Below are 24930 nucleotides of genomic sequence, written 5' to 3' on the forward strand. Positions count from 1 at the left end.
AGGAGCATTGGGGTCTGTCTGCAGGAGAGTCACCCAATTGGCTACGACGGACTACACCAGGGAGGAGCGACCACGACCCAGAGACGAGTGTTTGGTTTGCATCTGTCACTCAGACATGACGTACAGTATTTCAGAGGCTTACCTGTACAAGGTGAATGTGTTTGGGATTTTGTTATGGGAGCGGAAAAGACTATCCATATTGCCTGCATTATGGCATATTTTTTTTGGATTGCACCAACTGAGCTATGTGACAATGGACTGCCCCTTTTAGAGAAAGAAAGACATACTCGGTGAGATGAAAGCCTACCCTTGGCATTATGCCTTCAATTCCACCTTCGATTAATGTAAAAAAGTAAATGATGAAAGTTAGGCTACATTTTTGAAATACCGGTAGGCCTAAGCATTGTGGAATTCTGAAATGTTCGTGTGTGTGAGTTTTTTCTTGTGATCACTGGACAGTAACAATATTTATCACTATGTTGCATTTGTCCTCTTTGTGCGATGCACTTTGAGGAACTATTAACTAGGAAACGTTCTTACCAGCGACGTTCTTATCGGGACTATTTGAAGGTGACACATTTGACCGCTTCAGTGAACTGTCAAGAAAGAATGCTAACTTATTAGCTAGCTGACTAGTTCATTTTAGTTCTGTTTTCTCTAATTTCTGTGCTTTGTAGAGATGGACGACCAAGGGTGTCCGAGATGCAAGACAACAAAATACAGGAATCCTTCTCTGAAACTGATGGTGAATGTTTGTGGCCACACGCTGTGAGTAACGTTATCCCTTCATGCTAACTAGCTAGCAAGCCCAGCAGTGTCCTGAGCGAGCTAGCTTCACAGATATAGCTGCAGGTTTTCAACCCGTTAAATATGTTATTTAGCCAGACAACTACCGCAAGGAATATACAATGTCATGTTAGCTAGTAGTACGTTACTTCTGCTATGTAACGTTAGTTAGTCGACTAAACTCAACTCGTGGAGTTGAATCCGTTGACGTTACTATGTAGCTAGCAAAGCTGAAAGTGAAGAACTATGACCTTTTAGGTGCACGATGTCAACATGTTTGCTGTTTTTCATCCCTTTCTATCTGCAACATAAACACTTCGCCTTGTCTCAGCGTGTCTTGTTTACAAGTTGTACAGAATGCACAAGTAAATGTTTTCGTCTCTGGCTTATTAACACCCGTGCCAATATATCCTCCAAAAACCGTCTTCTCGGGCATTAATCACTTAAATAGACAACGCTGGCTTGTTGTTTATTTTTATTGCAAGAACATGTGATACTGAAACGTAACCATAAAGCTATCAACTCAGGTTGATGTACTGCCTCAGTCTCTATGGAAGTAACAGAAAAATATTGCAAGAAAGCTGTCCTCAATTACATCCCCTGTTTGTAAGCCCAGACATCCTCCCAGTCTCCCTGATGAAGGAGAGGAGACGGGTTGATTTTTATGGGTGTTGTTATGCAGTGACAGTGGCGCGTGAGGAAAATGCTGGTGTCTGTTGGCGCATATGTTTGACCCTGTTTGTTTATTATCCGTACCATCAGGAAGTGGCCGTGCTTCGTCATCAGGTCAGCACACTCATAACTCAGAGCTTCTGTTCTATCTGGACGCAGGGTCACACTGGGAGAAAATGTAAATAACTTTGCAATTTAGAGGATAACCCTTCCCTAGCTCCGTTCACCTTGATGGTGATCTTAAGAACTGTTTACCAGATTATTTGGGTGCTGCTAGGAAACTGCAACCACACACATTGGTAATTGTTTTTGACTGTCCTTACTGCTGGTCATTTGATAACTCAGGATTTCAAGGTTTGGTATGCTATTGTTGATGCACAATATTTACACAGTCTTGGAACCCAGAACCAAATTTGATCTGTCACAAAAGAGCCTAAACTTGACATAATTTCCATAGACAATGTGTTGATTATGATTCACTATGTTTGAATGAAATTGAACAAACAAAAATATCCTGTGCCGACCAGTTTATCTTCCTGTCTGTCCGTTGGTCTGACTGACGGTTGGTCAAACTGTGGCAAGATCTTATCTGCACTGGGGAGAGAGTCTTGCTGACAGCTGACAACGCTATGAAGCCATTCCGGTGTAGGCCGTCCCACACGCTATATGTAACCTCTTCACCCTGTGTCTAAATTTAAATCCCACAGCAGCACATTTAGTGTCCCCGTCGCCAGTGACACTGGCCTTATGTTATTTATTACCTACACACCGTGATGCAGGGCCTGTGTCCTTTGGCATTTGGAAGCAGGGACTGGGCACAGATGACGGTGGGCCAGGTACATTAGGGTGGGTATGTAGAGATTGAGGAAGGAGTGATAGGGACACATCTGCAGGTGGAGGCTAAGTTCTTGTGTGTCTGTCAGTCAGTCACCTACCCATTAGAGTGCAGAGGGAGGTAGTTTATTTGAAAACTAATTTAGGAAGTTTTACTCTTTCCCATGCTTGATAATGTACATTGTAATTTATGAAATTCCTCTTCACATTTAGTTTTAAGAGCCGATCAAGTGTCCCAGTATTTTCTGGCTGTGGCTCTACAGGTGTTGGGTGTCACAGGCAGGAAAGGGTGTCACAGCAGGTTAGCACTGTTTGATGATTACTACAGGTGATTACTACACAAAGGGATCTCCTGTCTGGGTCTAGGCCCAGTCCAGAGCATGGAGAGGGCTTCATGGGAGAAGCGGGTGAACCAGCCCCTATGTGGCTGTGTTGTACTTACCTTCTCTACCGTAGAGGAGGAGGGAGGCAGGCAAGCAATGTCACTGGCCCTTGGGTTGTGGTGGTGGGGGGTTTGTTTTTGCCCTGCCAGGCCCCTGTTTACCTTCCCCTGACCTGCTGACAGCTGCAGATGGGAGAGATATGAGCCAGGAGCTCTGAACAGGACAGGTGAGGGAGAGCGAGGGCTGGGGGATGCAGGGCTCACTCACCACTTTGCTGCAGTGAGAACAGCCTTGGGAGAGAAGGAAACAGAGACAGAAAGAGGGAGAGAGAGCATATGCTAGAGAAACCGTGTGTATGATGCTAGACATATGGTCTCTCCCAAGCCCTTATGCCCAGAAGCAGGAGAAAGACACAATCAGAAAGAGGGCCCTATACAGATGGCTAGCCTAAAGATGGCAAGTTCACTTTGAAAGTCTCCTCCCTTCAATCTTCTCATAGCTTCACCTCTTCGCTCTAGAATTACACAGGATTTCCCCTGTGGAGGGTCCGTTGTGTGGTCCATTTATGGGGCAGGGGGCAAGCTATGGCCCTGCCTGATGAATGGGCTCTTTGTGGGCCTGTGGAAACAAGTAGCACCCCTCCCCCTTCTACCTCCATATGGCCAGGCCTATACATCTCCTGTAGCCTGGGGCCACAGTGAACATCTGCCCCCACTGGGCTGCACTTGATCAGAGGGCTCTCTCATGGTCCTGGGGACCAACCACGTATAGGATAACTTTTGTTTCATCTATGTTTTTGTGCTAAATCCAGTGGTTGTTGAACACTATGCCTATTTGTGAATGTTTTGTGAGCTCTGTTCTATACTAGAGGGTGTTTTGGTGTTAATTATCTTTTGGCAAGTTTGCTTTGATTGGCCCATATCTGATATGTAAACAGGCAAAGCCCTGTAGTTTCTGCAGTTTCTCCCATAACTGCTTTTTCATTGAGAATCTTGCTGATGAGGTGAAAAGGGTTTACTGCAACTTGGCCTGAAGGACTCGGGTTCTAAAGAAGTTTTGAAAGCAATGTGACTTTGGAAACAAATAAAAAAACATGGAGACACAAGATGATTTCCCCCAGAATTTCATCACATTGAATAAGCAACAACATTTTGGGGTGAAAATGGCAGTAGTCACCCTAGATGTGGCCATTTGGAAACCAGATGTTGGGGCTTGCTTTTGAAGCTAGGAGCAGGAAGCCTACAGAAGGTGAATTCCAGTGGAATAAAGCTTCTCAGAGACTTAATTAAGAGTGGACTGTGCAAATGTTTATCCAGCCCCCCTGCTCGCCTCTCCTGCCGCCTACTTAGGGAAGAATTAAGGCCTTTTCCATTGTCTTCAGGGTCCACTCCTCACTTAAGTGTAATTGATGGGTAAATGCCTACCTGCTTAAAGGTGTGATTGATTAGTAAATGTTGCTCGGCCCAAAGTTGGCTCTGGTCGTTGCTACGGCTGTGTTGTCCTGATGGTTTGTGGAGGAAAGAACCTGCTGCATTGGAATGCTTTCCTGTTGGTCGAAATTGACTTAATGATGAGATGGGATTTGTGTATCATGCAACAATAGTAGTCATGTGGTTAGACTTTCTTTATCAATGCAGTTCATCATGCCTTAGGCTACAGATGAATACGTCATAACGTAATTTAGCCTAAATCTACTAAACTGTTTTGCAATTGTTTTGATTTAATTAATATTAGGTCAATTGCTAGAGCACTTTCAAGGTCATTTTAAAAAGGATTACAATACTGACAATGTTGAAAGAACCCAGAGCCTTTCAGGGAACTTCAGGATCAGTGGAATTTGAAATGGTTTAGTGATGAGAGAAGCTGTGGGTACATTGCTGAACTAGATGTTGTATTCTATGCAACGTGGCACGTTGACTATGAGTTAATTTGAAATGATATATAAAATTTAAAAAACTGTTTTTCCAATGCAGACAGTCAATTGCAGGGGTGTCAGATTATTTTCCGTGTGTGTCGGGGGTGTGGGGGGGAAATCAACATTCCATTCATGATTCCTACTGTAAAAATACAAGATGGCCATTATCACGTGCTGTGAGGCTGATAACTCAGACAGACAGACAAAATATACATTTGAAATATACCACTATGCCTTTGCTAAGGAAAAGTGCATTAGACATGCACATACAGTAGGTAACAGATTTTGACATGCATGCTCCATATAATATAGTTTCCTCTACAGCTGTGTGTGTTTTCCACAGGGTTTCCCAAACTTTGGACTCCAAGGGGTGCACGTTTTTTTTGTTGTTGTTGCCCTAGCACTACACAAGCTATTCAAATAATCAATTCATCATTAAGCTTTGATAATTTGAATCAGCTGCGTAGTCCCGAGGACCAAGTTTGGGGAAATGCTGGTTTACTATGTCTCTGTCTCCTTTCAGATGTGAGAGCTGTGTGGACATGCTGTTTGTGCGCGGCTCGGGGAACTGTGTGCAGTGCGACACGCCCCTGAGGAAGAGTAACTTCCGTGTGCAGCTCTTTGAAGACCCTGCCGTCGACAAGGAGGTGGAGATCCGTAAGAAGGTGCTCAAGATGTGAGTGAGGGGCACGGGGGAGAAGGGTGTGTCTCTGTGTTCAGCCCACTCCTCCCTCTCCTTAAGCTGCCTTTGTCATTGTTATGATGCTGTTTGTTTTGTAGACAATGGGCCCCCCAGGGTTTGCTCGAATAGGAAAGCTCTTTCCCTGACATACTTTTTCCTCTCAGCCCCTCCTATTACATCCATCCCTCATTTTTATTTCTTTAGCTCCGCTGTTTCAATGTAATGTCTGCAAACAAGCATTAAGCCTAATGCATATAATAACTATTCGCTTTCTCCCTCACAGTTACAACAAGAGAGACTTTGACTTCTCCAACTTGAGAGAATACAATGACTACTTGGAGCGAGTGGAGGAGATTGGTGAGAGGAGGCGGGGGGAGAGAGGGAAGGATGCAGCCTGATTGATCTGGCCTTGCCTCTGGATGTTGATGTTTTACAGGCATCAGTGCCAGCCAGGGTCAGAGACACACCAGTCTCTCTGTGCAAATTCTCAGAGATTTCTGTCAGATGGTGTTTGCACTGTGACAATGTGTTAGACCTCTCCTACTGTCCCCTATGCTTACATCATCAGAAACATGGCTAATTACTTTTAGAGAAATGCACTGGAAAATCCTATGTGTTTCTATTGTTTATTTTAAATAGGGATATATACAATTTCAACATTCAACCTTACTTATTTAATCAAAACGTATTGAATTATCTAGAGTCAGATGCTTTGCAACATCATAATTCAGCTTGTGCCAAATCCGATTTCCAGTATCAGTCCTAAATCATTTGAAGTGAAGTCCATGCTAGTGTGTTGATAGAGGGCCGCCCTGCTCTCTTCTCTCCAGTCTATAACCTGACCAACAACCTGGAGGTGGAGGGGACCAAACAGATCATGGAGGCATACCAGAGAGAGAATAGAGACATCATTCAGAAGAACAAGGCCAAGCTGGTGGGTACCTGTAACCCCACACTGACTCACTCTGCTTTGCCTGGTGAAACGCATCGCTTATGCATTATTCTGTTGTACTAAATGGTCTAGCTTCCTCTCTCAACCTCTGTCTCCTCCTCTGCAATACTCTGTCTACTATGATATTGATTGTTTTCTCTCCGACTCCTCTCCCAGACTCGAGAGCAGGAGGAGTTGGAGGAGCTGCTGTTGTTGGAGCAGCAGGGGAACGAGCAGCGCAGGCTGGAGACTCTGCAGGAAGAACAGAGACAGTTACAGGCCAAGAGGAAGAGCAAGCAGGCTCTACTGGATGAACTGGTGAGACACACACACATACACACATACATACACACAAATAAACACAGATTGCCACATAGCACCACACAGGCAAATAGAGAAAACAATCAGGTGACATACAGTACCAGTCAAAAGTTTGGACACACCTACTCATTCAAGGGTTTTTCTTTAAGACATTAAAACTCTGAAATAACACACATGGAATCATGTAGTAACCACATATATTTTAGATTCTTCAAAGTAGCCACCCTTTGCCTTGAAAAAAAGAAGAAAAAAAGACAGCTTTGCACACTCTTGGTATCTCTCAACCAGCTTCACCTGGAATGCTTTTCCAACAGTCTTGAAGGAGTTCCCACATATGCTGAGCACTTGTTGGCTGCTTTTCCTTCACTCTGCGATCCAACTCATCCCAAACCATCTCAATTAGGTTGAGGTCGGGTGATTGTGAAGGCCAGGTAATCTGATGCAGCACTCCATCACTCTCCTTCTTGGTTAAATAGCCCTTATACAGCCTGGAGGTGTGTTGGGTCATTGTCCTGTTGAAAAACAAATGATAGTCCCACTTAGAGCAAACCAGATGGGATGGCGTATCGCTGCAGAATGCTGTGGTCGCCATGCTGGTTAAGTGTGCCTTGAATTCTAAATTAATCACTGACAGTGTCACCAGCAAAGCACCATCACACCTCCTCCATGCTTCACAGTAGGAAACACACATGCGAAGATAATCCATTCACCTACTCTGCATCTCACAAAGACACGGCGGTTGGAACCAAAAATCTCAAATTTGAACTCATCAGGGCGAAGGACAGATTTCCACCGGTCTGATGTCCGTTGCTTGTGTTTCTTGGCCCTTGCAAGTCTCTTATTATTGGTGTCCTTTAGTGTTTCTTTGCAGCAATTCAACCATGAAGGCCTGATTCACGCAGTCTCCTCTGAACAGTTGATGTTAAGATGTGTCTGTTACTTGAACTCTGAAGCATTTATTTGTGCTGCAATCTGAGGCTGGTAACTCTAATGAACTTATCCTCTACAGCAGAGAACTCTGGGTCTTCCTTTCCTGTGGCGGTCCTCATGAGAGCCAGTTTCATCATACTACTTGGTTTTTGCGACTGCACTTGAAGAAACTTTCAAAGTTCTGAAAATGTTCCATTTTGACTGACCTTCATGTCTTAAAGTTACGATTGACTGTCGTTTCTCTTTGCTTATTTGAGCTGTTCTTGCCATAATATGGACTTGGTCTTTTACCAAATAGGGCTATCTTCTGTATACCACTCCTACCTTGTCACAACACAATTGATTGGCTCAAACGCATTAAGGAAAGAAATTCCACAAATTAACTCTTAACAAGGCACTCCTGTTAATTGAAATGCATTCAAGGTGACTACCTCATGAAGCTGGTTGAGAGAATGCCAAGTGTGCAAAGCTGTTATCATAGCACTTTTTTTGGTTACTACATGATTCCATATGTGTTATTTCATAGTTTTGATGTCTTCACTATTATTGTACAATGTAGAAAATATGATAGAGAAAATTTGCCAGTGGCACACACACCTACCTCCTGTGGTGGAGCCCAGCATGGTTAGCATTCTGTTACCAAAGCCTCCTGGCTCCATTGTGTTTTAGCGGCAGGCTGTGGGAGGGATTGTCCCTGTAGAGCTGCCTGGTAAAGCGCGATCACAGATAGCAGTTTGAGCTGTTTGTTTGTTTAAACACTGGGCCTCTGTTGTCTGTTGGGAGATGAGCAGTCAGCCCCCGGGAACACGCTGCTGTGTGTTGGCATTTACACTAGAAATCTCTGAGGGTCGGGGTCACCCACACACACACACACACGAACGATCATTATAGACGGATAGTGTTTGCAATAGATCCTGATAAGGAGCCATCAATTGATCACCTCCAGCTGTTCATTATTCTGCGCCACACTTTCCTTCCTGCCTAGTGATGAAAACACTCCCAGTTCTGTCCATACAACCTGTCTACCCCGACAATAACGTCCTGCTCCATCTGAACACCATGCATGGTCTTTCTGGAGGTAAAGATGCTGCAGGGCGACATAATACCACTGTTTTTAACTTGCCCTGCATTAATAATTTAATGACTAGCCTCAGAGCACCTTGGTTTCTTAGTTGTGCAGTTATAGGGAGATGTGTGTGTGATTGATATTGTAAACTCTGAGTTTCCCAAGTTACACATCTCATTTACAGGTGAAGCTCCTCCCATCTTTTACTTGGCTTAAATACAGGTTTTGCTTGAGGCTAGATCATGGCTAGTCAGTGGTTTTTGAATAAGTGCACACATACAGAAATATGATGACATATTCATACCTGTATTTGTATGTTCCCCTCCAGGAGCGCTCTCATGTCCCCGCCACCATCCTGCTGGCCCAACACAAGGACCGGGCCGCCCAGCTGGAGACCCAGATTGAGAAGCAGAAACAGGTGGTCAAAACCACCATCTTCTCCACCGGCATCCCTATGGTGAGTACCGCACGCCACGTGTAAACACGCTGACTGTCCTGACTGTGAAGGATGCCTTAAGCTTACCGCATAGTTAGCATACAAACAGCACCCACACAGAAATGCTAGTGAATGTCCAGCATGCACCCTGGGTCGGCCTATTTTAGCTAGTTTTAAAGCACGATAAGGTCATACGAACACTCGGCCTGCATGATTTCACTCAATAGTAACGCATGGTTAGCATACTTAAACAGAGCCCAATGCTGGCTAGCTTAATGGGGCACACACACTGCCATTTAGGTCAATGCTAATTCATTGTTAGCATATTACAGTGGTGGTCAGTTTAGATTTAGCTTCATGCTAATGGTTGAGGAGCCCCTGAAGTAGAGTGTTGCTGCAGTGCACTGTGTCCAATCCCTTAGCGCGCTTCTCTGCCTGGTGTGGGAACAAGCCCTCATCTCATCCATAGTGTCATCACATTCCTACCTGCAGCCCTCAGAGACAGAATGAGGGCTCTGGCTAGGTGTTTTGTTGAGTTGTCAGCTTTGCTGTTCAGGGTAGCTGTTAAGGCCTCCTTCCATTTGGCAACGGCTATGTTTTCCTTCACACTAGTTTATTTTCATTATACCGTGACGAGATAAAGCGATATCCCCCCCCACCTTTCTCTCCACAAGCCCATATGGGAGGTGTGGCTGACTTCCCAGGGTGCAATGTTGCGTGGGAGAAATCTTGTCTTAGTGCTCAACTAGTCCCAACTCCGTGACAGAATGTGAAGTCTCTCTCTGTCCAGCTGTCTTTCTCCACACACACTCGCATACCTATACACTAGTTCTGCTTGCAGAATCTAGAAACCTTTCCTTCTGTCTCATCAGCCCAGCTAGCATGGGTAATCCTCTGGGCAATATATTTGTACCATGAGTGTATTTGATATCCATTTACACCCAAAGACATGACCACCGCCCATTCTTCCTCCACCATTGGAAAAATAGTTGCTCCAGTATGTCTGGCTTCAGGAGGATGTGGTTCTCTCTAACTGACTGGATATGCAGCATTAAGTGCTACTTGCTGATGGAGAGAAGGTTGTAAGATGCTGTTGCTCTTGGCTCGGACTCTGGCTTTTTCCCGTCACTTTTACCCCTCTTTCTCCCTCCTTTCTCCTCCCTCTGGCTTGGGGTGGGGTAGAGCAGTTGCCAGGCACATCTGGACGCCGCGAGGCTTCAGTTGGGTTTCAGTGTGGTTTTGGTTTCCCCTCACCTCAGTCCAGAAGACTGCTGTTTGACTTGGTGGCGTTTCAAGATGTCGCAGTTGATTCCTGGAGAACGCCGGCTTATTTATCTCTTCATTTTTGGTGTCCTGTTGAAGTAGGATTCAAAAGAGAGAAGATGCAGAGTCATGTTGCTGTCATTTGAGAGAGAGAGCAAGAGAATTAACAGAAATGATCTTGCCATTAATCAGTTATAGGCACCACATGGTTGTAGAAAGGGTGCTTCTCGCGCCTCTTAACTATCATATCCTGGAGATAGAAGCAGACACCCCTCTGGGGATGTGGAAGCAGGGGGTTTGGCCTCACACTGAAGAGTCTCTCCTGGCAGGCAGGCAGGCCAACGTGAGCTGTCAGTAGGGAGTGCCACCTCCTGTCTCTTTGTTTTTATTTAGATAGGAGAGGAACCCGCTGTGGTCGTCTCTTGCAAGGATCGGCGAGTTGTGCATTCCGAAATGTTGTTCTGCACACCACTGTTGTACGGCGCCGTTATTTGTCTGTTTGTGTCCCGCCTGTTAGCTTGCAAAATTTTTGACATTCTCCTTCGACCTCGCTCATCAACGAGCTATCGCGCACATGACTGCTGCTGACTGGATGTTTTTTGTTTGTCGCACCATTCTCAGTAAACCCTAGACACTGTCGTAGTTGAAAAGCCAAGGAGGGCGGATGTTTCTGAGGTACTGGATCCAGCGCACTTGGCACCGACGATCATACCACTCTCGAAGTTGCTTAGGTCACTCATTTTGCCCATTCTAACGCTCAATCAAACAGTTACTGAATGTCTCGATGCCTGTCTGCCTGCTTTTATATAGCAAGCCACGGCCACGTGACTCACTGTATTTTTGTGAATGGGGCGGTGTACCTAATAAACTGGCCGAGAGTGTAGTTCCTCAGAGTAAGCAAGTAGAAAAATCTTTCCAATAATCACCAATCCTTGGTGTGAAAGAGCAAGGCTACTGCTACATTAGCCTATAGGCTATGAGTTCCATTTGCTAATTTCTTTAGCTGCCAATGGATCACGGTGTATCAATGTGTCCATATGGCAGAGGCTGGTGATTTCGCATAGTTGACTTTAACTTTAATTTAGATTCAGATTTTTATGATTAACCACGTGACAATTATTGAGCAATGAAAACCGTTATTGAAATTCAACTGTTTGACATGAAAAACATAACTGGCATGCAGAACGGTAGAAATGTCAGGATAAATTGTTAACTTTCACAAACTTGAAACTCATGTGTCGCCTATGAAGTCTCTAGAAAATAATTGCCTCCACGTTTCCATGGTCGGATTTAGCTATAGTCTACTTTGAAGCAAGGTAAGACATTCCTCATAATATGAAATATACATTCAGATTTCAAACAATTTAAGTATGTTTTCAAAATGCATACGGCCTCCAGCTCACATTGTAAAGTGGTGACGCGCTGATAGCCTGTTGCCTGCACTTGAATGGTGAATGGGAGGCACGCTTCAATTACCAGTTGAGAAATAAAAATAGTAGCTATTTTTAATCATGCCCTAAAACTGTTTTTAACATGCGATTGCCTTTAGAATTGTTGCACACTGAATGGGCTGATAAAAGCATGTTTTACTCCAGCAGCAACCAGCTGAGGAGCAGCAGGAGAAATCCCACAATAGATAGGTTCTGTTTGCTCTGCAGATGTGGTAGTTGTGCGGGATAAATAAGACCGATAGGCATGACGGTCAAATATATTTCCATCGACTGATATTTCCATCAATGAATAAAGAGCCTTTTTTTTGCAACAAAAATCTAAAATATCCCTGTTTGGCCGGCATTATATACACTGCTCAAAAAAAGAAAGGGAACACTTAAACAACACAATGTAACTCCAAGTCAATCACACTTCTGTGAAATCAAACTGTCCACTTAGGAAGCAACACTGATTGACAATAAATTTCACATGCTGTTGTGCAAATGGAATAGACAAAAGGTGGAAATTATAGGCAATTAGCAAGACACCCCCAATAAAGGAGTGGTTCTGCAGGTGGTGACCACAGACCACTTCTCAGTTCCTATGCTTCCTGGCTGATGTTTTGGTCACTTTTGAATGCTGGCGGTGCTTTTACTCTAGTGGTAGCATGAGACGGAGTCTACAACCCACACAAGTGGCTCAGGTAGTGCAGCTCATCCAGGATGGCACATCAATGCGAGCTGTGGCAAGAAGGTTTGCTGTGTCTGTCAGCGTAGTGTCCAGAGCATGGAGGACCAGGAGACAGGCCAGTACATCAGGAGACGTGGAGGAGGCCGTAGGAGGGCAACAACCCAGCAGTAGGACCGCTACCTCCGCTAGGACCGCTACCTCAAAGCAAAGACATTTAGACATTTTTACAGATTTATCACATTTCCATGAGTATTCAGACCATTTACTCAGTACTTTGTTGAAGCACCTTTGGCAGCGATTACAGCCTCGAGTCTTGTTGCGTATGATGGTACAAGCTTGGTACACCTGTATTTGGGGAGTTTCTCCCATTCTTCTCTGCAGATCCTCTCAAGCTCTGTCAGGTTGGATGGGCTGTGTCTCTGCACAGCTATTTTCAGGTCTCTCCAGAGATGTTCGATCAGGTTCAAGTCCAGGCTCTGGCTGGGCCACTCAAGGACATTGAGACTTGTCCCGTAGCCACTTCTGCGTTGTCTTGGCTGTGTGCTTTGGGTCGTTGTCCTGTTGGAAGGTGAACCTTCGCCCCAGTTTGATAACCTGCTCCAGAGTACTCAGGACTTCATCAATTATCTCTCTGTACTTTGCCCCATTCATCTTTCCCTTAATCCTGACTAGTCTCCCAGTCCCTGCCGCTGAAAAACATCCCCACAGCATGATGCTGGCACCCATGCTTCACCGTAGGGATGGTGCCAGGTTTCCTCCAGATGTTACTGTTGGCATTCAGGCCGAAGAGTTCAATATTGGTTTAATCAGACCATATAATCTTGTTTCTCATTGTCTGAGAGTCCTTTCGGTACCTTTTGGCAATCTCCAAATGGGCTGTCGTGGCTTCTGAACGGCCACTCTACCATAAAATCCTGATTTGGTGGAGTGCTGCAGAGATGGTTGTCCTTCTGGAAGGTTCTCCCATCTCCACAGAGGAGCTCTGTCAGTGACCATTGGGTTCTGGTCACCTTCCTGACAAAACCCCTTTTTAACCTTCATTTAACTAGGCAAGTCAGTTAAGAACAAATTCTTATTTCCAATGACAGCCAAACCTGGACGATGCTGGGCCAGTTGTGCGCCGCCCTATGGGACTCCCAATCACAGCCGGATGTGATGCAGCCCTTCTCCGATTGCTCAGTTTGGCTTGGCGGCCAGCTCTAGGAAGCGTCTTGGTGGTTCCAAACATCTTCTATTTAAGAATGATGGAGGCCACTGTGTTCTTGGGGAGCTTCAATCCTGTAAAAAAAATAAATGTGTACCCTTCCTCCAGATCTGTGGCTTGACACGATCCTGTCTTGGAGCTCTACGGACAATTCCTTTAACCTCATGGCTTGGTTTTTGCTCTGACATGCACTGTCAACTGTGGGACCTTATATAGAGAGGTGTGTGCCTTTCCAAATCATGACCAATCAATTGAATTTACTACAGGTGGACTCCAATCAAGTTGTAGAAACATCTCAAGGATGAGCAATTGAAACAGGATGCACCTGAGCTCAATTTCGAGTCTCATAGCAAAGGGTCTGAATACTTATGTAAATAAGGTATTTCTGTTTTTTTTCTTCTATTTCTAAAAACTAAGGCTGTAACGTAACAAAGTGGAGGGGTCTGAATACTTTCCAAATGCACTGTATATCCTGATGCCTCGTCACTTTACCCCTATACCTACACTGTCTACCTCTATCACTCCAGTATCTTTGTAAACATGGCATTGGAACTGACCCTGTATATAGCTTACTTCCTCATGTTTATTTCTTGTGTATTTTTGTTCTACCTTATGTTATTTTTAGTATTACATTGTTATTGCTTACTGCATTTTGGGGGTTAGAGCTTGCTAGAAAGGCATTTCACTGTACTTGTGAACTTGAATGGTCCAAAGTCAGTCTGGGTAATCCCTGACTTTGTAGCACTCCACTGAACAAGAGAGACTCTCCCTCCCTGCCTTGATATCTCTCAAACACACACACATCCGTGTACTCCACACACACACGTTACCCAGCCTGGGCAAACATCCTTGGAAGACCAAAGTGAAGCGTGTTCTCTTTTTAAAGTAGACATCTGTTGAAATCAAAAGAAATTGGATGTGTGGGAGGTAACCCTTCCATGCTGAAACTAGCTATTGATGATGGCTCTCTCCCTCTTTTTGTTGTAGTCTGATAGCTATAGTCTGTCATAGCTAAGCTTGTTTGCGAAATTGAACCTTGGTTAAATTTTGTTACTTTTTGTTACTTTAGTTCAATTATCCACTGGTTCATGGAAGTAGCCTAGGTAACTGTGTATGTGTGTTGCAGCTGTCTCACACACACACAGACAGACTAGAACAGTCTTCCATGCCTGCTTGCTGTTGACCTGTAGAGAATCTCCACCGTGGTCCAGCTTTCAGCGCCATCTTAAATAAAACGTCCCACTGCCACAGAGGTGAGATGCACCCCTCATGGCCAGCAGAGCAGCTGACATGCCTAACGAGGCTGACGTGTGCACTTGATGAGAGCAAAACTAATACTTGGTCAAATGCATGTGGGAAGTTTATCCCTTAACACAGATGTGTACCTTGCTAAAATACCCAGGGTCCTCTTTGGCTTGACTCCATAGAATGGAATCTAAGGGCCTTAGGGAACACACATTCGGTGTGTGTTTGCGCTGGCCTGTTTTTCATTGGTAGTGTGCTGTCCTCTGCAGTGACCTTTGTTGGGTAGTCATGCTCCTCATTCAAGGCCAAGCCAAGCTCTGTCTGGCAGACTGGCTCAACCTGTTCTACTGTGGAGGCAGTCTGCTACAGCTACACCACACAGCTACTTTCCCCTCACTCTTTCTCTTTCACTCTTGAGTCATAATCACACACTCCATTTCTTCTCTCATTGCTGTGATATGTTCCTCCTCTTGCTGCTCCACTTAGCCATTGCTCAGATTTCTTATTTTGCTTTTAAACACTTCCATTATGTGTAGCAACACGGGTCTCTAAACGTGTGGTTGTATATGTCAGTAGTATGTTTCCCTTTATACCCCACCAACGTGATTGACATTCATTTTGACTGGTGTGTCATTCACCGCTCAAAGCCTGGCTTGTTTTATGTGGGAGAGGGCTCGATCCTTCACCTTTGCTCTTATATGCCATTGTTGGCACGGAGACCCATGGCTCCGTGGGGATGTGTGGGTTGGGGAGATGACTTTTGGGGTAAAGGATAGTTGTCGTCCCCCCCCCCCCCGATTGGCACCATCTGTGGGCATTCATTCACACTTGTGCCCCTGCCTCTGGTTTGGCCTTGTTGTGCTTGGCCCCAGCACCCCACAGGCAGGCCGGCCCAGCCCAGAGGAAAAAGGAGTTGTCAGCTTTAAGGGCTTTGCGCTGGTGCAGCTGCTGCCTGTAGGATGGTTATATTTAACCCTCCGAGGGAAGGGGAGGCACTGCAAAGGCAGGAGCGTTTACACTTGCTACTTGTGCTCAGTGGGCCAGAGGGGGCCACAAAGCTTTTTATCCACACAGAAGCACCATCTGTGACCGGGTAGGGGTGGCAGAGAGGGTGAAGGAGGCAGGAGGATCACACGTGGGAGGATTTGACCCTCTCGCTCGCTGGTGCAGGTCATCCTAACTCTGGTCATTAGACTTATCCCCAATACAATTCCACCCTGTGGCCGTCTTACTCCCGCCACCTCACTCTGTTGTGATTGCAGCCATTATCACTGGGCCATTAGTGAATGGAGCCCCCTGTGGCTCTGCCTGGGTTACATAGAGCTCAGCTGAAGTTAGGCTACCCATGGGGGTGGGGGGGTTGTCTCCAGCGATCTTGGGACGTCCTGCAGAGCTCCACAGTTGGGACGATAGAGAGGGGCTGCTCACGAGAGCAAGTGGACTGTGTGTGGCGTAGGTAGTGGCTCCCTGGGGGTAGAGTGTGTGTGTGATCAGATCTCGTGCTCGGATGTTAATTAGGCTTGGCCTTGAACACTGACTAAGCAGCTCCCATGTTTGAATGTGGTCTGCTTTTCTACAATCATATGCTGGCTACAATGGCTGGCTAATTCAGTATCTTGAGAGTTGAATAAAGATGGTGTGATCTTAAACCTGATGTAGGCCTGACGTGGACCGTACCGGAGTAGGGAGAACTAGAAGGGAGTAGTGAGGTACACTGTGATTTCCTCAAGTTATCCTCCCCTGCGGTTTTATTAAGATGGATGGTCCCAAGAGTTTTACTTTAATGTCACGGGGGACTTTTTGGGAATCTTAAACACACACGCAATTACACCCACACACATCTACACACTTTTTCCTTGGGTTTTAAGATTGGCCTCTTAATGTTTGCAGATGTTTGTTTTGGCCCTGTGGTAGTGGTTCTCTCTACCATGAGTTTCTGTCACGTGCGGGAGAGATACGATCATTGAGACTTAACTGTTGATGTTTCTTTGTTTTACTCATTTGAATATTTAAATGCAGTTGTGATGCTACCTGTCATGTATGTGGTCTTATTCTCAATGTCTGGCAGTTGTAAACCAGTCAACACTTTGTTGTTAGGTATTGTTTTTCAATCCCATTGTACAATCTGCAGGCAGCTAGTGAATGAACTGGATGTTGACAATACTGATGTTACAGTGATGCAGACACATTTTAACAGGGGAGCTCTGTGTGTGGTGTAGGGGTGAGCGATACAGTATGTGTGTGTTCCTGCCAGTTTTCAAGGTGCCTTTGGACAGGAATGCAACAAACTTCTCTGGACTGCTCTAGTTTGTCTGTCTGTCAAATGAGATTTACTGCCTTTTCACCATCTGTAACTCTCTCTCTCTTCTCACTTTCTGTCTCGCTTTCTCTCTCTCACCCCACCATCACTCTAGTCTGTCTGGGTGATTGGTGCAGGGGAGAGTAGGAGTAATACAGTGCTGAAAGAAAGACTGAAAGAAGATTGATGGAGAGCGGGGATAGAGAGTGGCCGGTCTGGGTTTGATTAGCTTGTGTTGGGGCTGAAGTGTTGTAGGGATGAATGGGAGGGAAGAGGCTGCCTGGGTCACTGGCCCCACAGGGTTAAAGGTTGAGTGGCAGCAGCAGAGAAATATGTGCGTGGGAGAAGGAGAGTATTTTTGTTTTGTGGAGTGAATGTTTGACTGTCAATAACCAGATTTCCATCCAACCGTTTCATGTGGATGAATAACCTGACACATAAAGTCATGACAGGGCTGATGGAAACAGGAAATGATGGTGCAATTTCATAAATGTCGATAGACAATTTGTTCGTTTGACATGGGAACTTCTTGTTTCAGAAAAATTCATTGAGGTGATCACGCCAATATTGAAAGAATCACATCAGGTTGTTGTAGGCCTACCACCACGACTAGGAAAAGCATTACGTTTAATAAGCAGATGAAATAAGTTATGAACTTCACATGCTAGTAAAGTGCACAGTGATCATGCAAATTGCCCATACGCTAAATATGGAGGGTAGGCTCTTATTTGAATGCTTGTGACATGATGATCAGTGCTTGGCTGCCAATTATCAAATAAAATGATCTTGCTCTTTTCCATATCTCATATAACACCCTGTGCACTTTATCAGCTAACTAGTTTGCTATTTATCAGAACAGTTTTTTTGACAAACCATCGGTGGAGTTGGAAATGCAATTAAACACATTTTCGTCATGGGAACTTGACCGCAAAAGTACTTTGCGTGATGCTACGTCATCACGCACAGGCCATTTTATCTGCAAAACAAGTCAGTTTGATGGAAACACACCTGGTCGGAAAATGCGCATATTGTTTTTATGCAGATTTTAGAATATTTTTCTGAAAATCTGTTGCCAGTTGGATAGAAACATATTTTTGTTTGTTAGTGGCAATATCTTGATTTTTATCACATAATATTCAGATATTTTATATGTCCCCACACCACTGAATCATTGTTTTGAGCTGTGTGTCACACCGGACTGTGTTGCTTGTTTCGGACCCAGCTTTGTTCATTCTATTGTGCATCATTGCCTGGCCAGCAGCATGTGTTAGAACAGCAGTCGGAGGCCAGGGGCCACATGTTAATAGTTTAGTTGGTTTTCATCAGCTCCCCTATCACTGTAATGTTTATACTCTTTGTCTCCCTATTTCTCTCTCTCATACTTTTTATCACTCTGTTTCTCTCTCTCTGTATTCCACCCCGCCCCTTCCTATGTTTTTGTTTAAACATTATCCATGTTCTTTTAATTCTCTTTGTTTCATTGTCATCCAAACTCATCCATTACCCTTCTTCCAGTCTAAATGCTTTAAAGCTAGACTGAGACTCAGTAGAGAACATGGCCGACTGGAAAGTCCCTCTGACTAATGGCACAGGCTGAGATCGAACAGTGCTGCAACGTCCTGAAGAAGGATCATGTTTCTTGCTCAATGGCCACGGTCAAGGGCATTTTGACTGCGAGGCAAGCAGACAAATTTGAAACCCCTTTCAACCTTCATGGATTGGAAGAGAATATGCAGATATCAAATCTGTTTCACAGCATATTTTCTGATTGGAGGATACACGACAGATTAATGTGGGTCGTTTGGCGTGCCGGAGAGCTTACCAAATGGCAGTGATGTCATTCAGGTAATTTGGTTGGCCATCCACTGTGCCTTGATGGTTCTTCTGGATGAATCCACTTAAAGCTCCCGTTGATTGGACACACAGACACACAGAGAGAGAGAGAGGGTTACTGCGCTCCTCCATGACTTTGCCTCCCTTTATCATGAATCACCGGAGCCTTCTGGGCAGTCTGTGTTCTGTATTTCTCATCATGACTTACCTTGTTCTCCACAGGATTTATTCTGGGTATTTATAGTATTTACTTTGGTTCAGAACTAGTTTTGAGTAGCTCTCAATTGCTTTGTACATTTCGAGCTCTAGTAAAAGCACAGGGTTTCCCTATCCCAATCACTATCAGAGGGTTTAACTTAGGGTAGGCTATTTTCAGTATTGCGAACAATTGCTTTGTTCACTGCTTAACACTTGCTGTCTGCATAAAATGTCTACTTTGGGGCAGTTTTGGACTTGGTCAATGCTGCTCGATCTAGCATTCCTTCTTACGACGACATAGGTTGACGACCACAGGTTGTTTCAAGGATTTGGGTAGCATATTTGTTCTACAACTGCTAAATCTCTTTGTGGGGATTTATTAGTGATATTCACACCGGCAAACATGTTTGACTGTAATGTGTCGTTTCTCCTGTACTACAGGGTCAGACTGTGTCGCTGCTGACCGTGACCCGGTTAGAAGAGGTTCTGTACCACTACCAGCCCATCCACATCCACACATACGGACCCCCCGTCCCTGAGCTGGAGCAGCTGGGGCGACTCGGGTAAGAACCCATCCTGTAACACACATACACACGTACACAGCTCTGCACAACTGGCAAAGTTAGCTGCTGCACAATAGAATCTGGAGATGCCAGTGGTTTGATAAATAACTACAGGGGAAAGCACCACACTGTAAGGCCTCGCTTATATTGTTCAATGAACAGTAGTGTAATCAGCACCTCTTAATTAAGGTTGACCAGCTTAGTATAAGGCCTGGCCTAGTTTTCACAGCATATCTGATGGGGTACAGTAAGGCATTTAACTGGGAGTGAGGCTGCTCTGGAAGTCAGTTTTGCTTTCTCTGAAGTTGCCCTTGATTAGCTGTGAGAGGTGGGGGAAGGGCAAGGTTTAAAGGGGAACAGCCAACCAGTTCCCCTGCACCAGCCCTCTGCCCCTTCCCTCTCACTGCTTCTCCTGGACCTCGCTGTCTGTCAGCACACACAGGAAGTGCTTTCTCAACGCCGGGCCCCCTTGTCCAAACACTCGTCGACGTCATTGGCCCTCTCCTCTCATCACCCAACACAGCCCATCCATCAGACAGTGCCCAGCCGTCTGTCTCCACGGGGACAGACTGGCACTAGTAAGCATTTCACTGTTAAACTACACCTGTTGTTGACGAAGCATGTGACAAAAACAATTTGTTTTGACTAAGGCCCTCCCACCTGCCAAGAGCCCTGATCTGATTGGTGGAGAGTGGCACATGGAGACGAATTAGAGCGCTCAGTGGTGGAAGGAGGTGACTGTCATTGTATTTATTTGGACAGTGAAGCCAAAACTTAATTTGGCTCTACTCCAGCATTTTGTATTTGAGATAAAATTTGTCATATGAGGCGACAGTACAGAATGTCACCTTTTTATTTGATAGTACACTACCATTCAAAAGTTTGGGATCACTTAGAAATGTCCTTGTTTTTGAAAGAAAAGCACATTTTTTTGTCCCTTTTTTAAAATAACATCAAATTGATCAGAAATATAGTGTAGATTTTGTTAATGTTGTAAATGACTATTGTAGCTGGAAATGGCTGATTTTTAATGGGATATCTACATAGGTGTACAGAGGCCCATTATCAGCAACTATCACTCCTGTGTTCCAATGGCACGTTTTGTTAGCTAATCCAAGTTGATCATTTTAAAAGGCTAATTGATCATTAGAAAGCCCTTTTACAATTATGTTAGCACAGCTGAAAACTGTTGTGCTGATTTTAAAGAAGCAATAAAACTGGCCTTCTTTAGACTAGTTGAGTATCTGGAGCATCAGCATTTGTGGGTTCAATTACAGGCTCAAAAGGGCCAGAAACAAATACTTTTCTTCTGAAACTCGTCAGTCTATTCTTGTTCTGAGAAATGAAGGCCAAAAAACTGAAGATCTCGTACAACGCTGTGTACTACTCCCTTCACAGAACAGTGCAAACTGGCTCTAACCAGAATAGAATGAGGAGTGGGAGGCCCCGGTGCACAACTGAACAAGAGGACAAGTACATTAGAGTGTCTAGTTTGAGAAACAGATGCCTTACAAGTCCTCAACTGGCAGCTTCATTAAATAGTACCCGCTTGATGGTTTTTGCGACTGCACTTGAAGAAACTTTCAAAGTTCTTGAAATGTTCTGTATTGACTGACCTTCATGTCTTAAAGTAATGATGGACTTTTGTTTCTCTTTGCTTATTTGAGCTGTTCTTGCTATAATATGGACTTTTACCAAATAGGCTATCTTCTGTATACCACCCCTACCATGTCATAGCACAACTCTTAACAATGCACACCTGTTAATTGAAATGCATTCCAGGTGACTACCTCATGAAGCTGGTTGAGAGAATGCCAAAAGTGTGCAAAGCTGTCAAGGCAAAGGATTGCTATTTGAAGAATCTCAAATATAAAATATATTTTGATTTAACACTTTTTGGGGGGGATTTCTACATGATTCCATATGTGTTATTTCATAGTTTTGATGTCTTCACTATTATTCTACAACATAAGAAGAACCCTTGTTTGAGTAGGTGTGTCTAAACTTTGGACTGGTACTGTGTGTGTTTTAGAAATGAAAACACTGTGTCTAGTCCCCCCATTTCAAGGTGTCATATTTTTATCTACAAAATAGTGTATTCGGCTATTTCAGCCACACTCGTTGCTGTCAGGTGTATAAAATCGAGCACACAGCCATGCAATCGCCATAGACAAACATTGGCAGTAGAATGGCCTTTACTGAAGAGTTCAGTGACTTTCAACGTGGCACCATCATAGGATGCCAACTTTCCAACAAGTCTAAACGTAAAATTTCTGCTCTGCTTGAGCTGCCCCGGTCAACTGTAACTGCTGTTATTGTGCTGTGGAAACGTCTAGGAGCAACAATGGCTCACCCGTGAAGTGGTAAGCCACACAACCTCACAGAATTGGACTGCCGTGTAAAGAAATTGTCTTTCCTCGGTTGCAACACTCACTACCATGTTCCAAACTGCCTCTGGAAGCAACGTCAGCACAAGAACTGTTCTTCAGGAGTTTCATGAAATGGGTTTCCATTGCCGAGGAGCTACACAAGCCTATGATCACCATGCGCAATGCCCAGCGTCGGCTGGAGTGGTGTAAAGCTCGCTGCCATTGGACTCCGGAGCAGTGGAAACGTGTTCTATGGAGTGATTAATCATGCTTCACTGTCTGGCATTCCGACCGACGAATCTGGATATGGTGCCTCAGGTATTTCGCTCATCATTATTCATGATTATCTGTTATGGTAGTATCCACATTAATATAGAAGTGTTCAGAAACATATTTTACTCTTATTTATACTGAAAAAAATATATAAACGCAACAATTTCAATAGTTTTACTGAGTTACAGTTTATATAAGGAAATCAGTCAATTTAAGTAAATTCATTAGGCCCTAATCTATGGATTTCACATGACTGGGCAGGGGCGCAGCCATGGGTGGGCCTGGGAGGTCATAGGCTCATCCACTTGTGAGTGGGGAGCCTGGCCTTACCAAGCAGAATGAGTTTTCCCCCTATAAAAGGGCTTTATTACATACAGAAATGCTCCTCAGTTTCATCAGCTGTCTGGGTGGCTGGTCTCAGACGATCCCACAGGTGAAGAAGCTGGATGTGGAGGTCCTGGGCTGGCGGGGTTACACGTGGCCTGCGGTTGTGAGGCTGGTTGTACAAACTGACGACAAATTCTCTATAATGACATTGGAGCTGGCTTATGGTAGAGAAATGCACATTAAATTGTCTGGCAAATGCTCTGGTGAACATTCCTGCAGTCTGCATTCCAATTGCACGCTTCTTCAACTTCAGACGTGTTGAGAAGGCGTGTCACATTATTTACCATTACATTTTTATTGCGCACAACATAATCTGAAATGCAACCAAAATAAACTGTAAATCCAACAAGTTTGTAGAGTCAGAAGCTTTATGTAGTCATTGCGTGCTAGGAATATGGGACCAAATACTTAACATCTGACTACTTGAAAACACATATACTGAGTGTACAAAACCATTGACACCTTACTAATATTGAGTTGCACCTCACTTTGCCCTCAGAACTGTCTCAATTTGTCAGGGCATGGACTCTACAAGGTGTCAAGTGTTTTACAAGGATGCTGGCCCATGTTGACTCCAATGCTTACCACAGTTGGCTGGATGTCCTTTGGATGGTGGACCATTCTTGATAGACATGGGAAACTGTTGAGTGTGAGAAACCCAGCGGCGTTGCAGTACTTGACACAAACCAGTGTGCCTGGCACCTACTACCATACCCTGTTCAAAGGCACTTACATTTTTTGCATTTCCTATTCTCCCTCTGAATGGCACTCACACAATCTACATTTACATTTAAGTCATTTAGCAGACGCTCTTATCCAGAGCGACTTACAAATTGGTGCATTCACCTTATGATATCCAGTGGAACAACCACTTTACAATAGTGCATCTAACTCTTTTAAGGGGGGGGGGGGGGTTAGAGGGCATACTTATCCTACCTAGGTATTCCTTAAAGAGGTGGGGTTTCAGGTGTCTCCGGAAGGTGGTGATGACTCCGCTGACCTGGCGTCGTGAGGGAGTTTGTTCCACCATTGGGTGCCAGAGCAGCGAACAGTTTTGACTGGCTGAGCGGGAACTGTACTTCCTCAGAGGTAGGGAGGCGAGCAGGCCAGAGGTGGATGAACGCAGTGCCCTTGTTTGGGTAGGCCTGATCAGAGCCTGAAGGTACGGAGGTGCCGTTCCCTCACAGCTCCGTAGGCAAGCACCATGGTCTTGTAGCGGATCGAGCTTCAACTGGAAGCCAGTGGAGAGAGCGGAGGAGCGGGGGTGACGTGAGAGAACTTGGAAGTTGAACACAGACGGCTGCGGCGTTCTGGATGAGTTGTAGGGGTTTAATGGCACAGGCAGGGAGCCCAGCCAACAGCGAGTTGCAGTAATCCAGACGGGAGATGACAAGTGCCTGGATTAGGACCTGCGCCGCTTCCTGTGTGAGGCAGGGTCGTACCTGCGAATGTTGTAGAGCATGAACCTACAGGAACGGGTCACGCTTGATGTGAGTTGAGAACGACAGGTGTTTGTCCAGGATCACGCAAGGTTCTTAGCGCTCTGGGAGAGGACACAATGGAGTTGTCAACCGTGATGGCGAGATCATGGAAGGGCAGTCCTTCCCGGGAGAAGAGCAGCTCCGTCTTGCCGGGTTCAGCTTGAGGTGTGCGTCCGTCATCCACACTGATATGTCTGCCAGACATGCAGAGATGCGATTCGCCACCTGGTATCAGAAGGGGGAAAGGAGAAGATTAATTGTGTGTCGTCTGCATAGCAATATAGAGGGACCATGTGAGGATATGACAGAGCCAAGTGACTTGGTGTAACGAGAATAGGAGAGGCCTAGAACAGACCTGGGGGACACCAGTGGTGAGAGCACGTGGTGCGGGACAGATTCTCGCCACGCCACCTGGTAGGACGACTGTCAGGTAGGACGCAATCCAAGCGTGGCGCGCCGGAGATGCCGCTCGGAGAGGTGGAGAGGAGGATCTGATGGTTCACAGTATCAAAGGCAGCCGATAGGTCTAGAAGGTATGAGAGCAGAGAGAGAGAGAGTTAGCTTTAGCAGTGCGGAGCGCCTCCGTGACACAGAAGAGCAGTCTCAGTTGAATGACTAGTCTTGAACCTGAGCTGATTTGGATCAAGAGGTCATTCTGAGAGAGATAGCAGAGAGCTGCCAATGACGGCACGTTCAAGAGTTTTGGAGAGAAAAGAAAGAAGGGATACTGTCTGTATT

At 45.1% G+C, this 24930-nt stretch overlaps 1 protein-coding gene across 4 annotated transcripts in view; it reads left to right on the plus strand.

The window, feature by feature from the left end:
- mnat1 (MNAT1 component of CDK activating kinase) overlaps window positions 1-24930 on the plus strand; it is a 70158-nt gene that overhangs the window by 2725 nt on the left and 42503 nt on the right. The window contains exons 1-8 of one of the 4 annotated variants that reach the window (XM_070443391.1): window positions 552-570; window positions 678-768; window positions 5114-5266; window positions 5556-5629; window positions 6103-6206; window positions 6381-6521; window positions 8849-8977; window positions 19561-19682. In XM_070443391.1, the coding sequence (XP_070299492.1) occupies window positions 680-768; window positions 5114-5266; window positions 5556-5629; window positions 6103-6206; window positions 6381-6521; window positions 8849-8977; window positions 19561-19682 (812 nt within the window). In that variant the 5' untranslated portion in view covers window positions 552-570; window positions 678-679. Of the gene's footprint in view, window positions 1-159; window positions 291-551; window positions 571-677; window positions 769-5113; window positions 5267-5555; window positions 5630-6102; window positions 6207-6380; window positions 6522-8848; window positions 8978-19560; window positions 19683-24930 lie in introns of those variants that run through there. The other 3 variants (XM_023986702.1, XM_023986701.2, XM_023986704.2) reach the window with 3 other exon arrangements.

Source organism: Salvelinus sp. IW2-2015, linkage group LG4q.2, assembly GCF_002910315.2.
Source record: "Salvelinus sp. IW2-2015 linkage group LG4q.2, ASM291031v2, whole genome shotgun sequence".
In the NCBI taxonomy this organism is placed as follows: Eukaryota; Metazoa; Chordata; class Actinopteri; order Salmoniformes; family Salmonidae; genus Salvelinus; species Salvelinus sp. IW2-2015.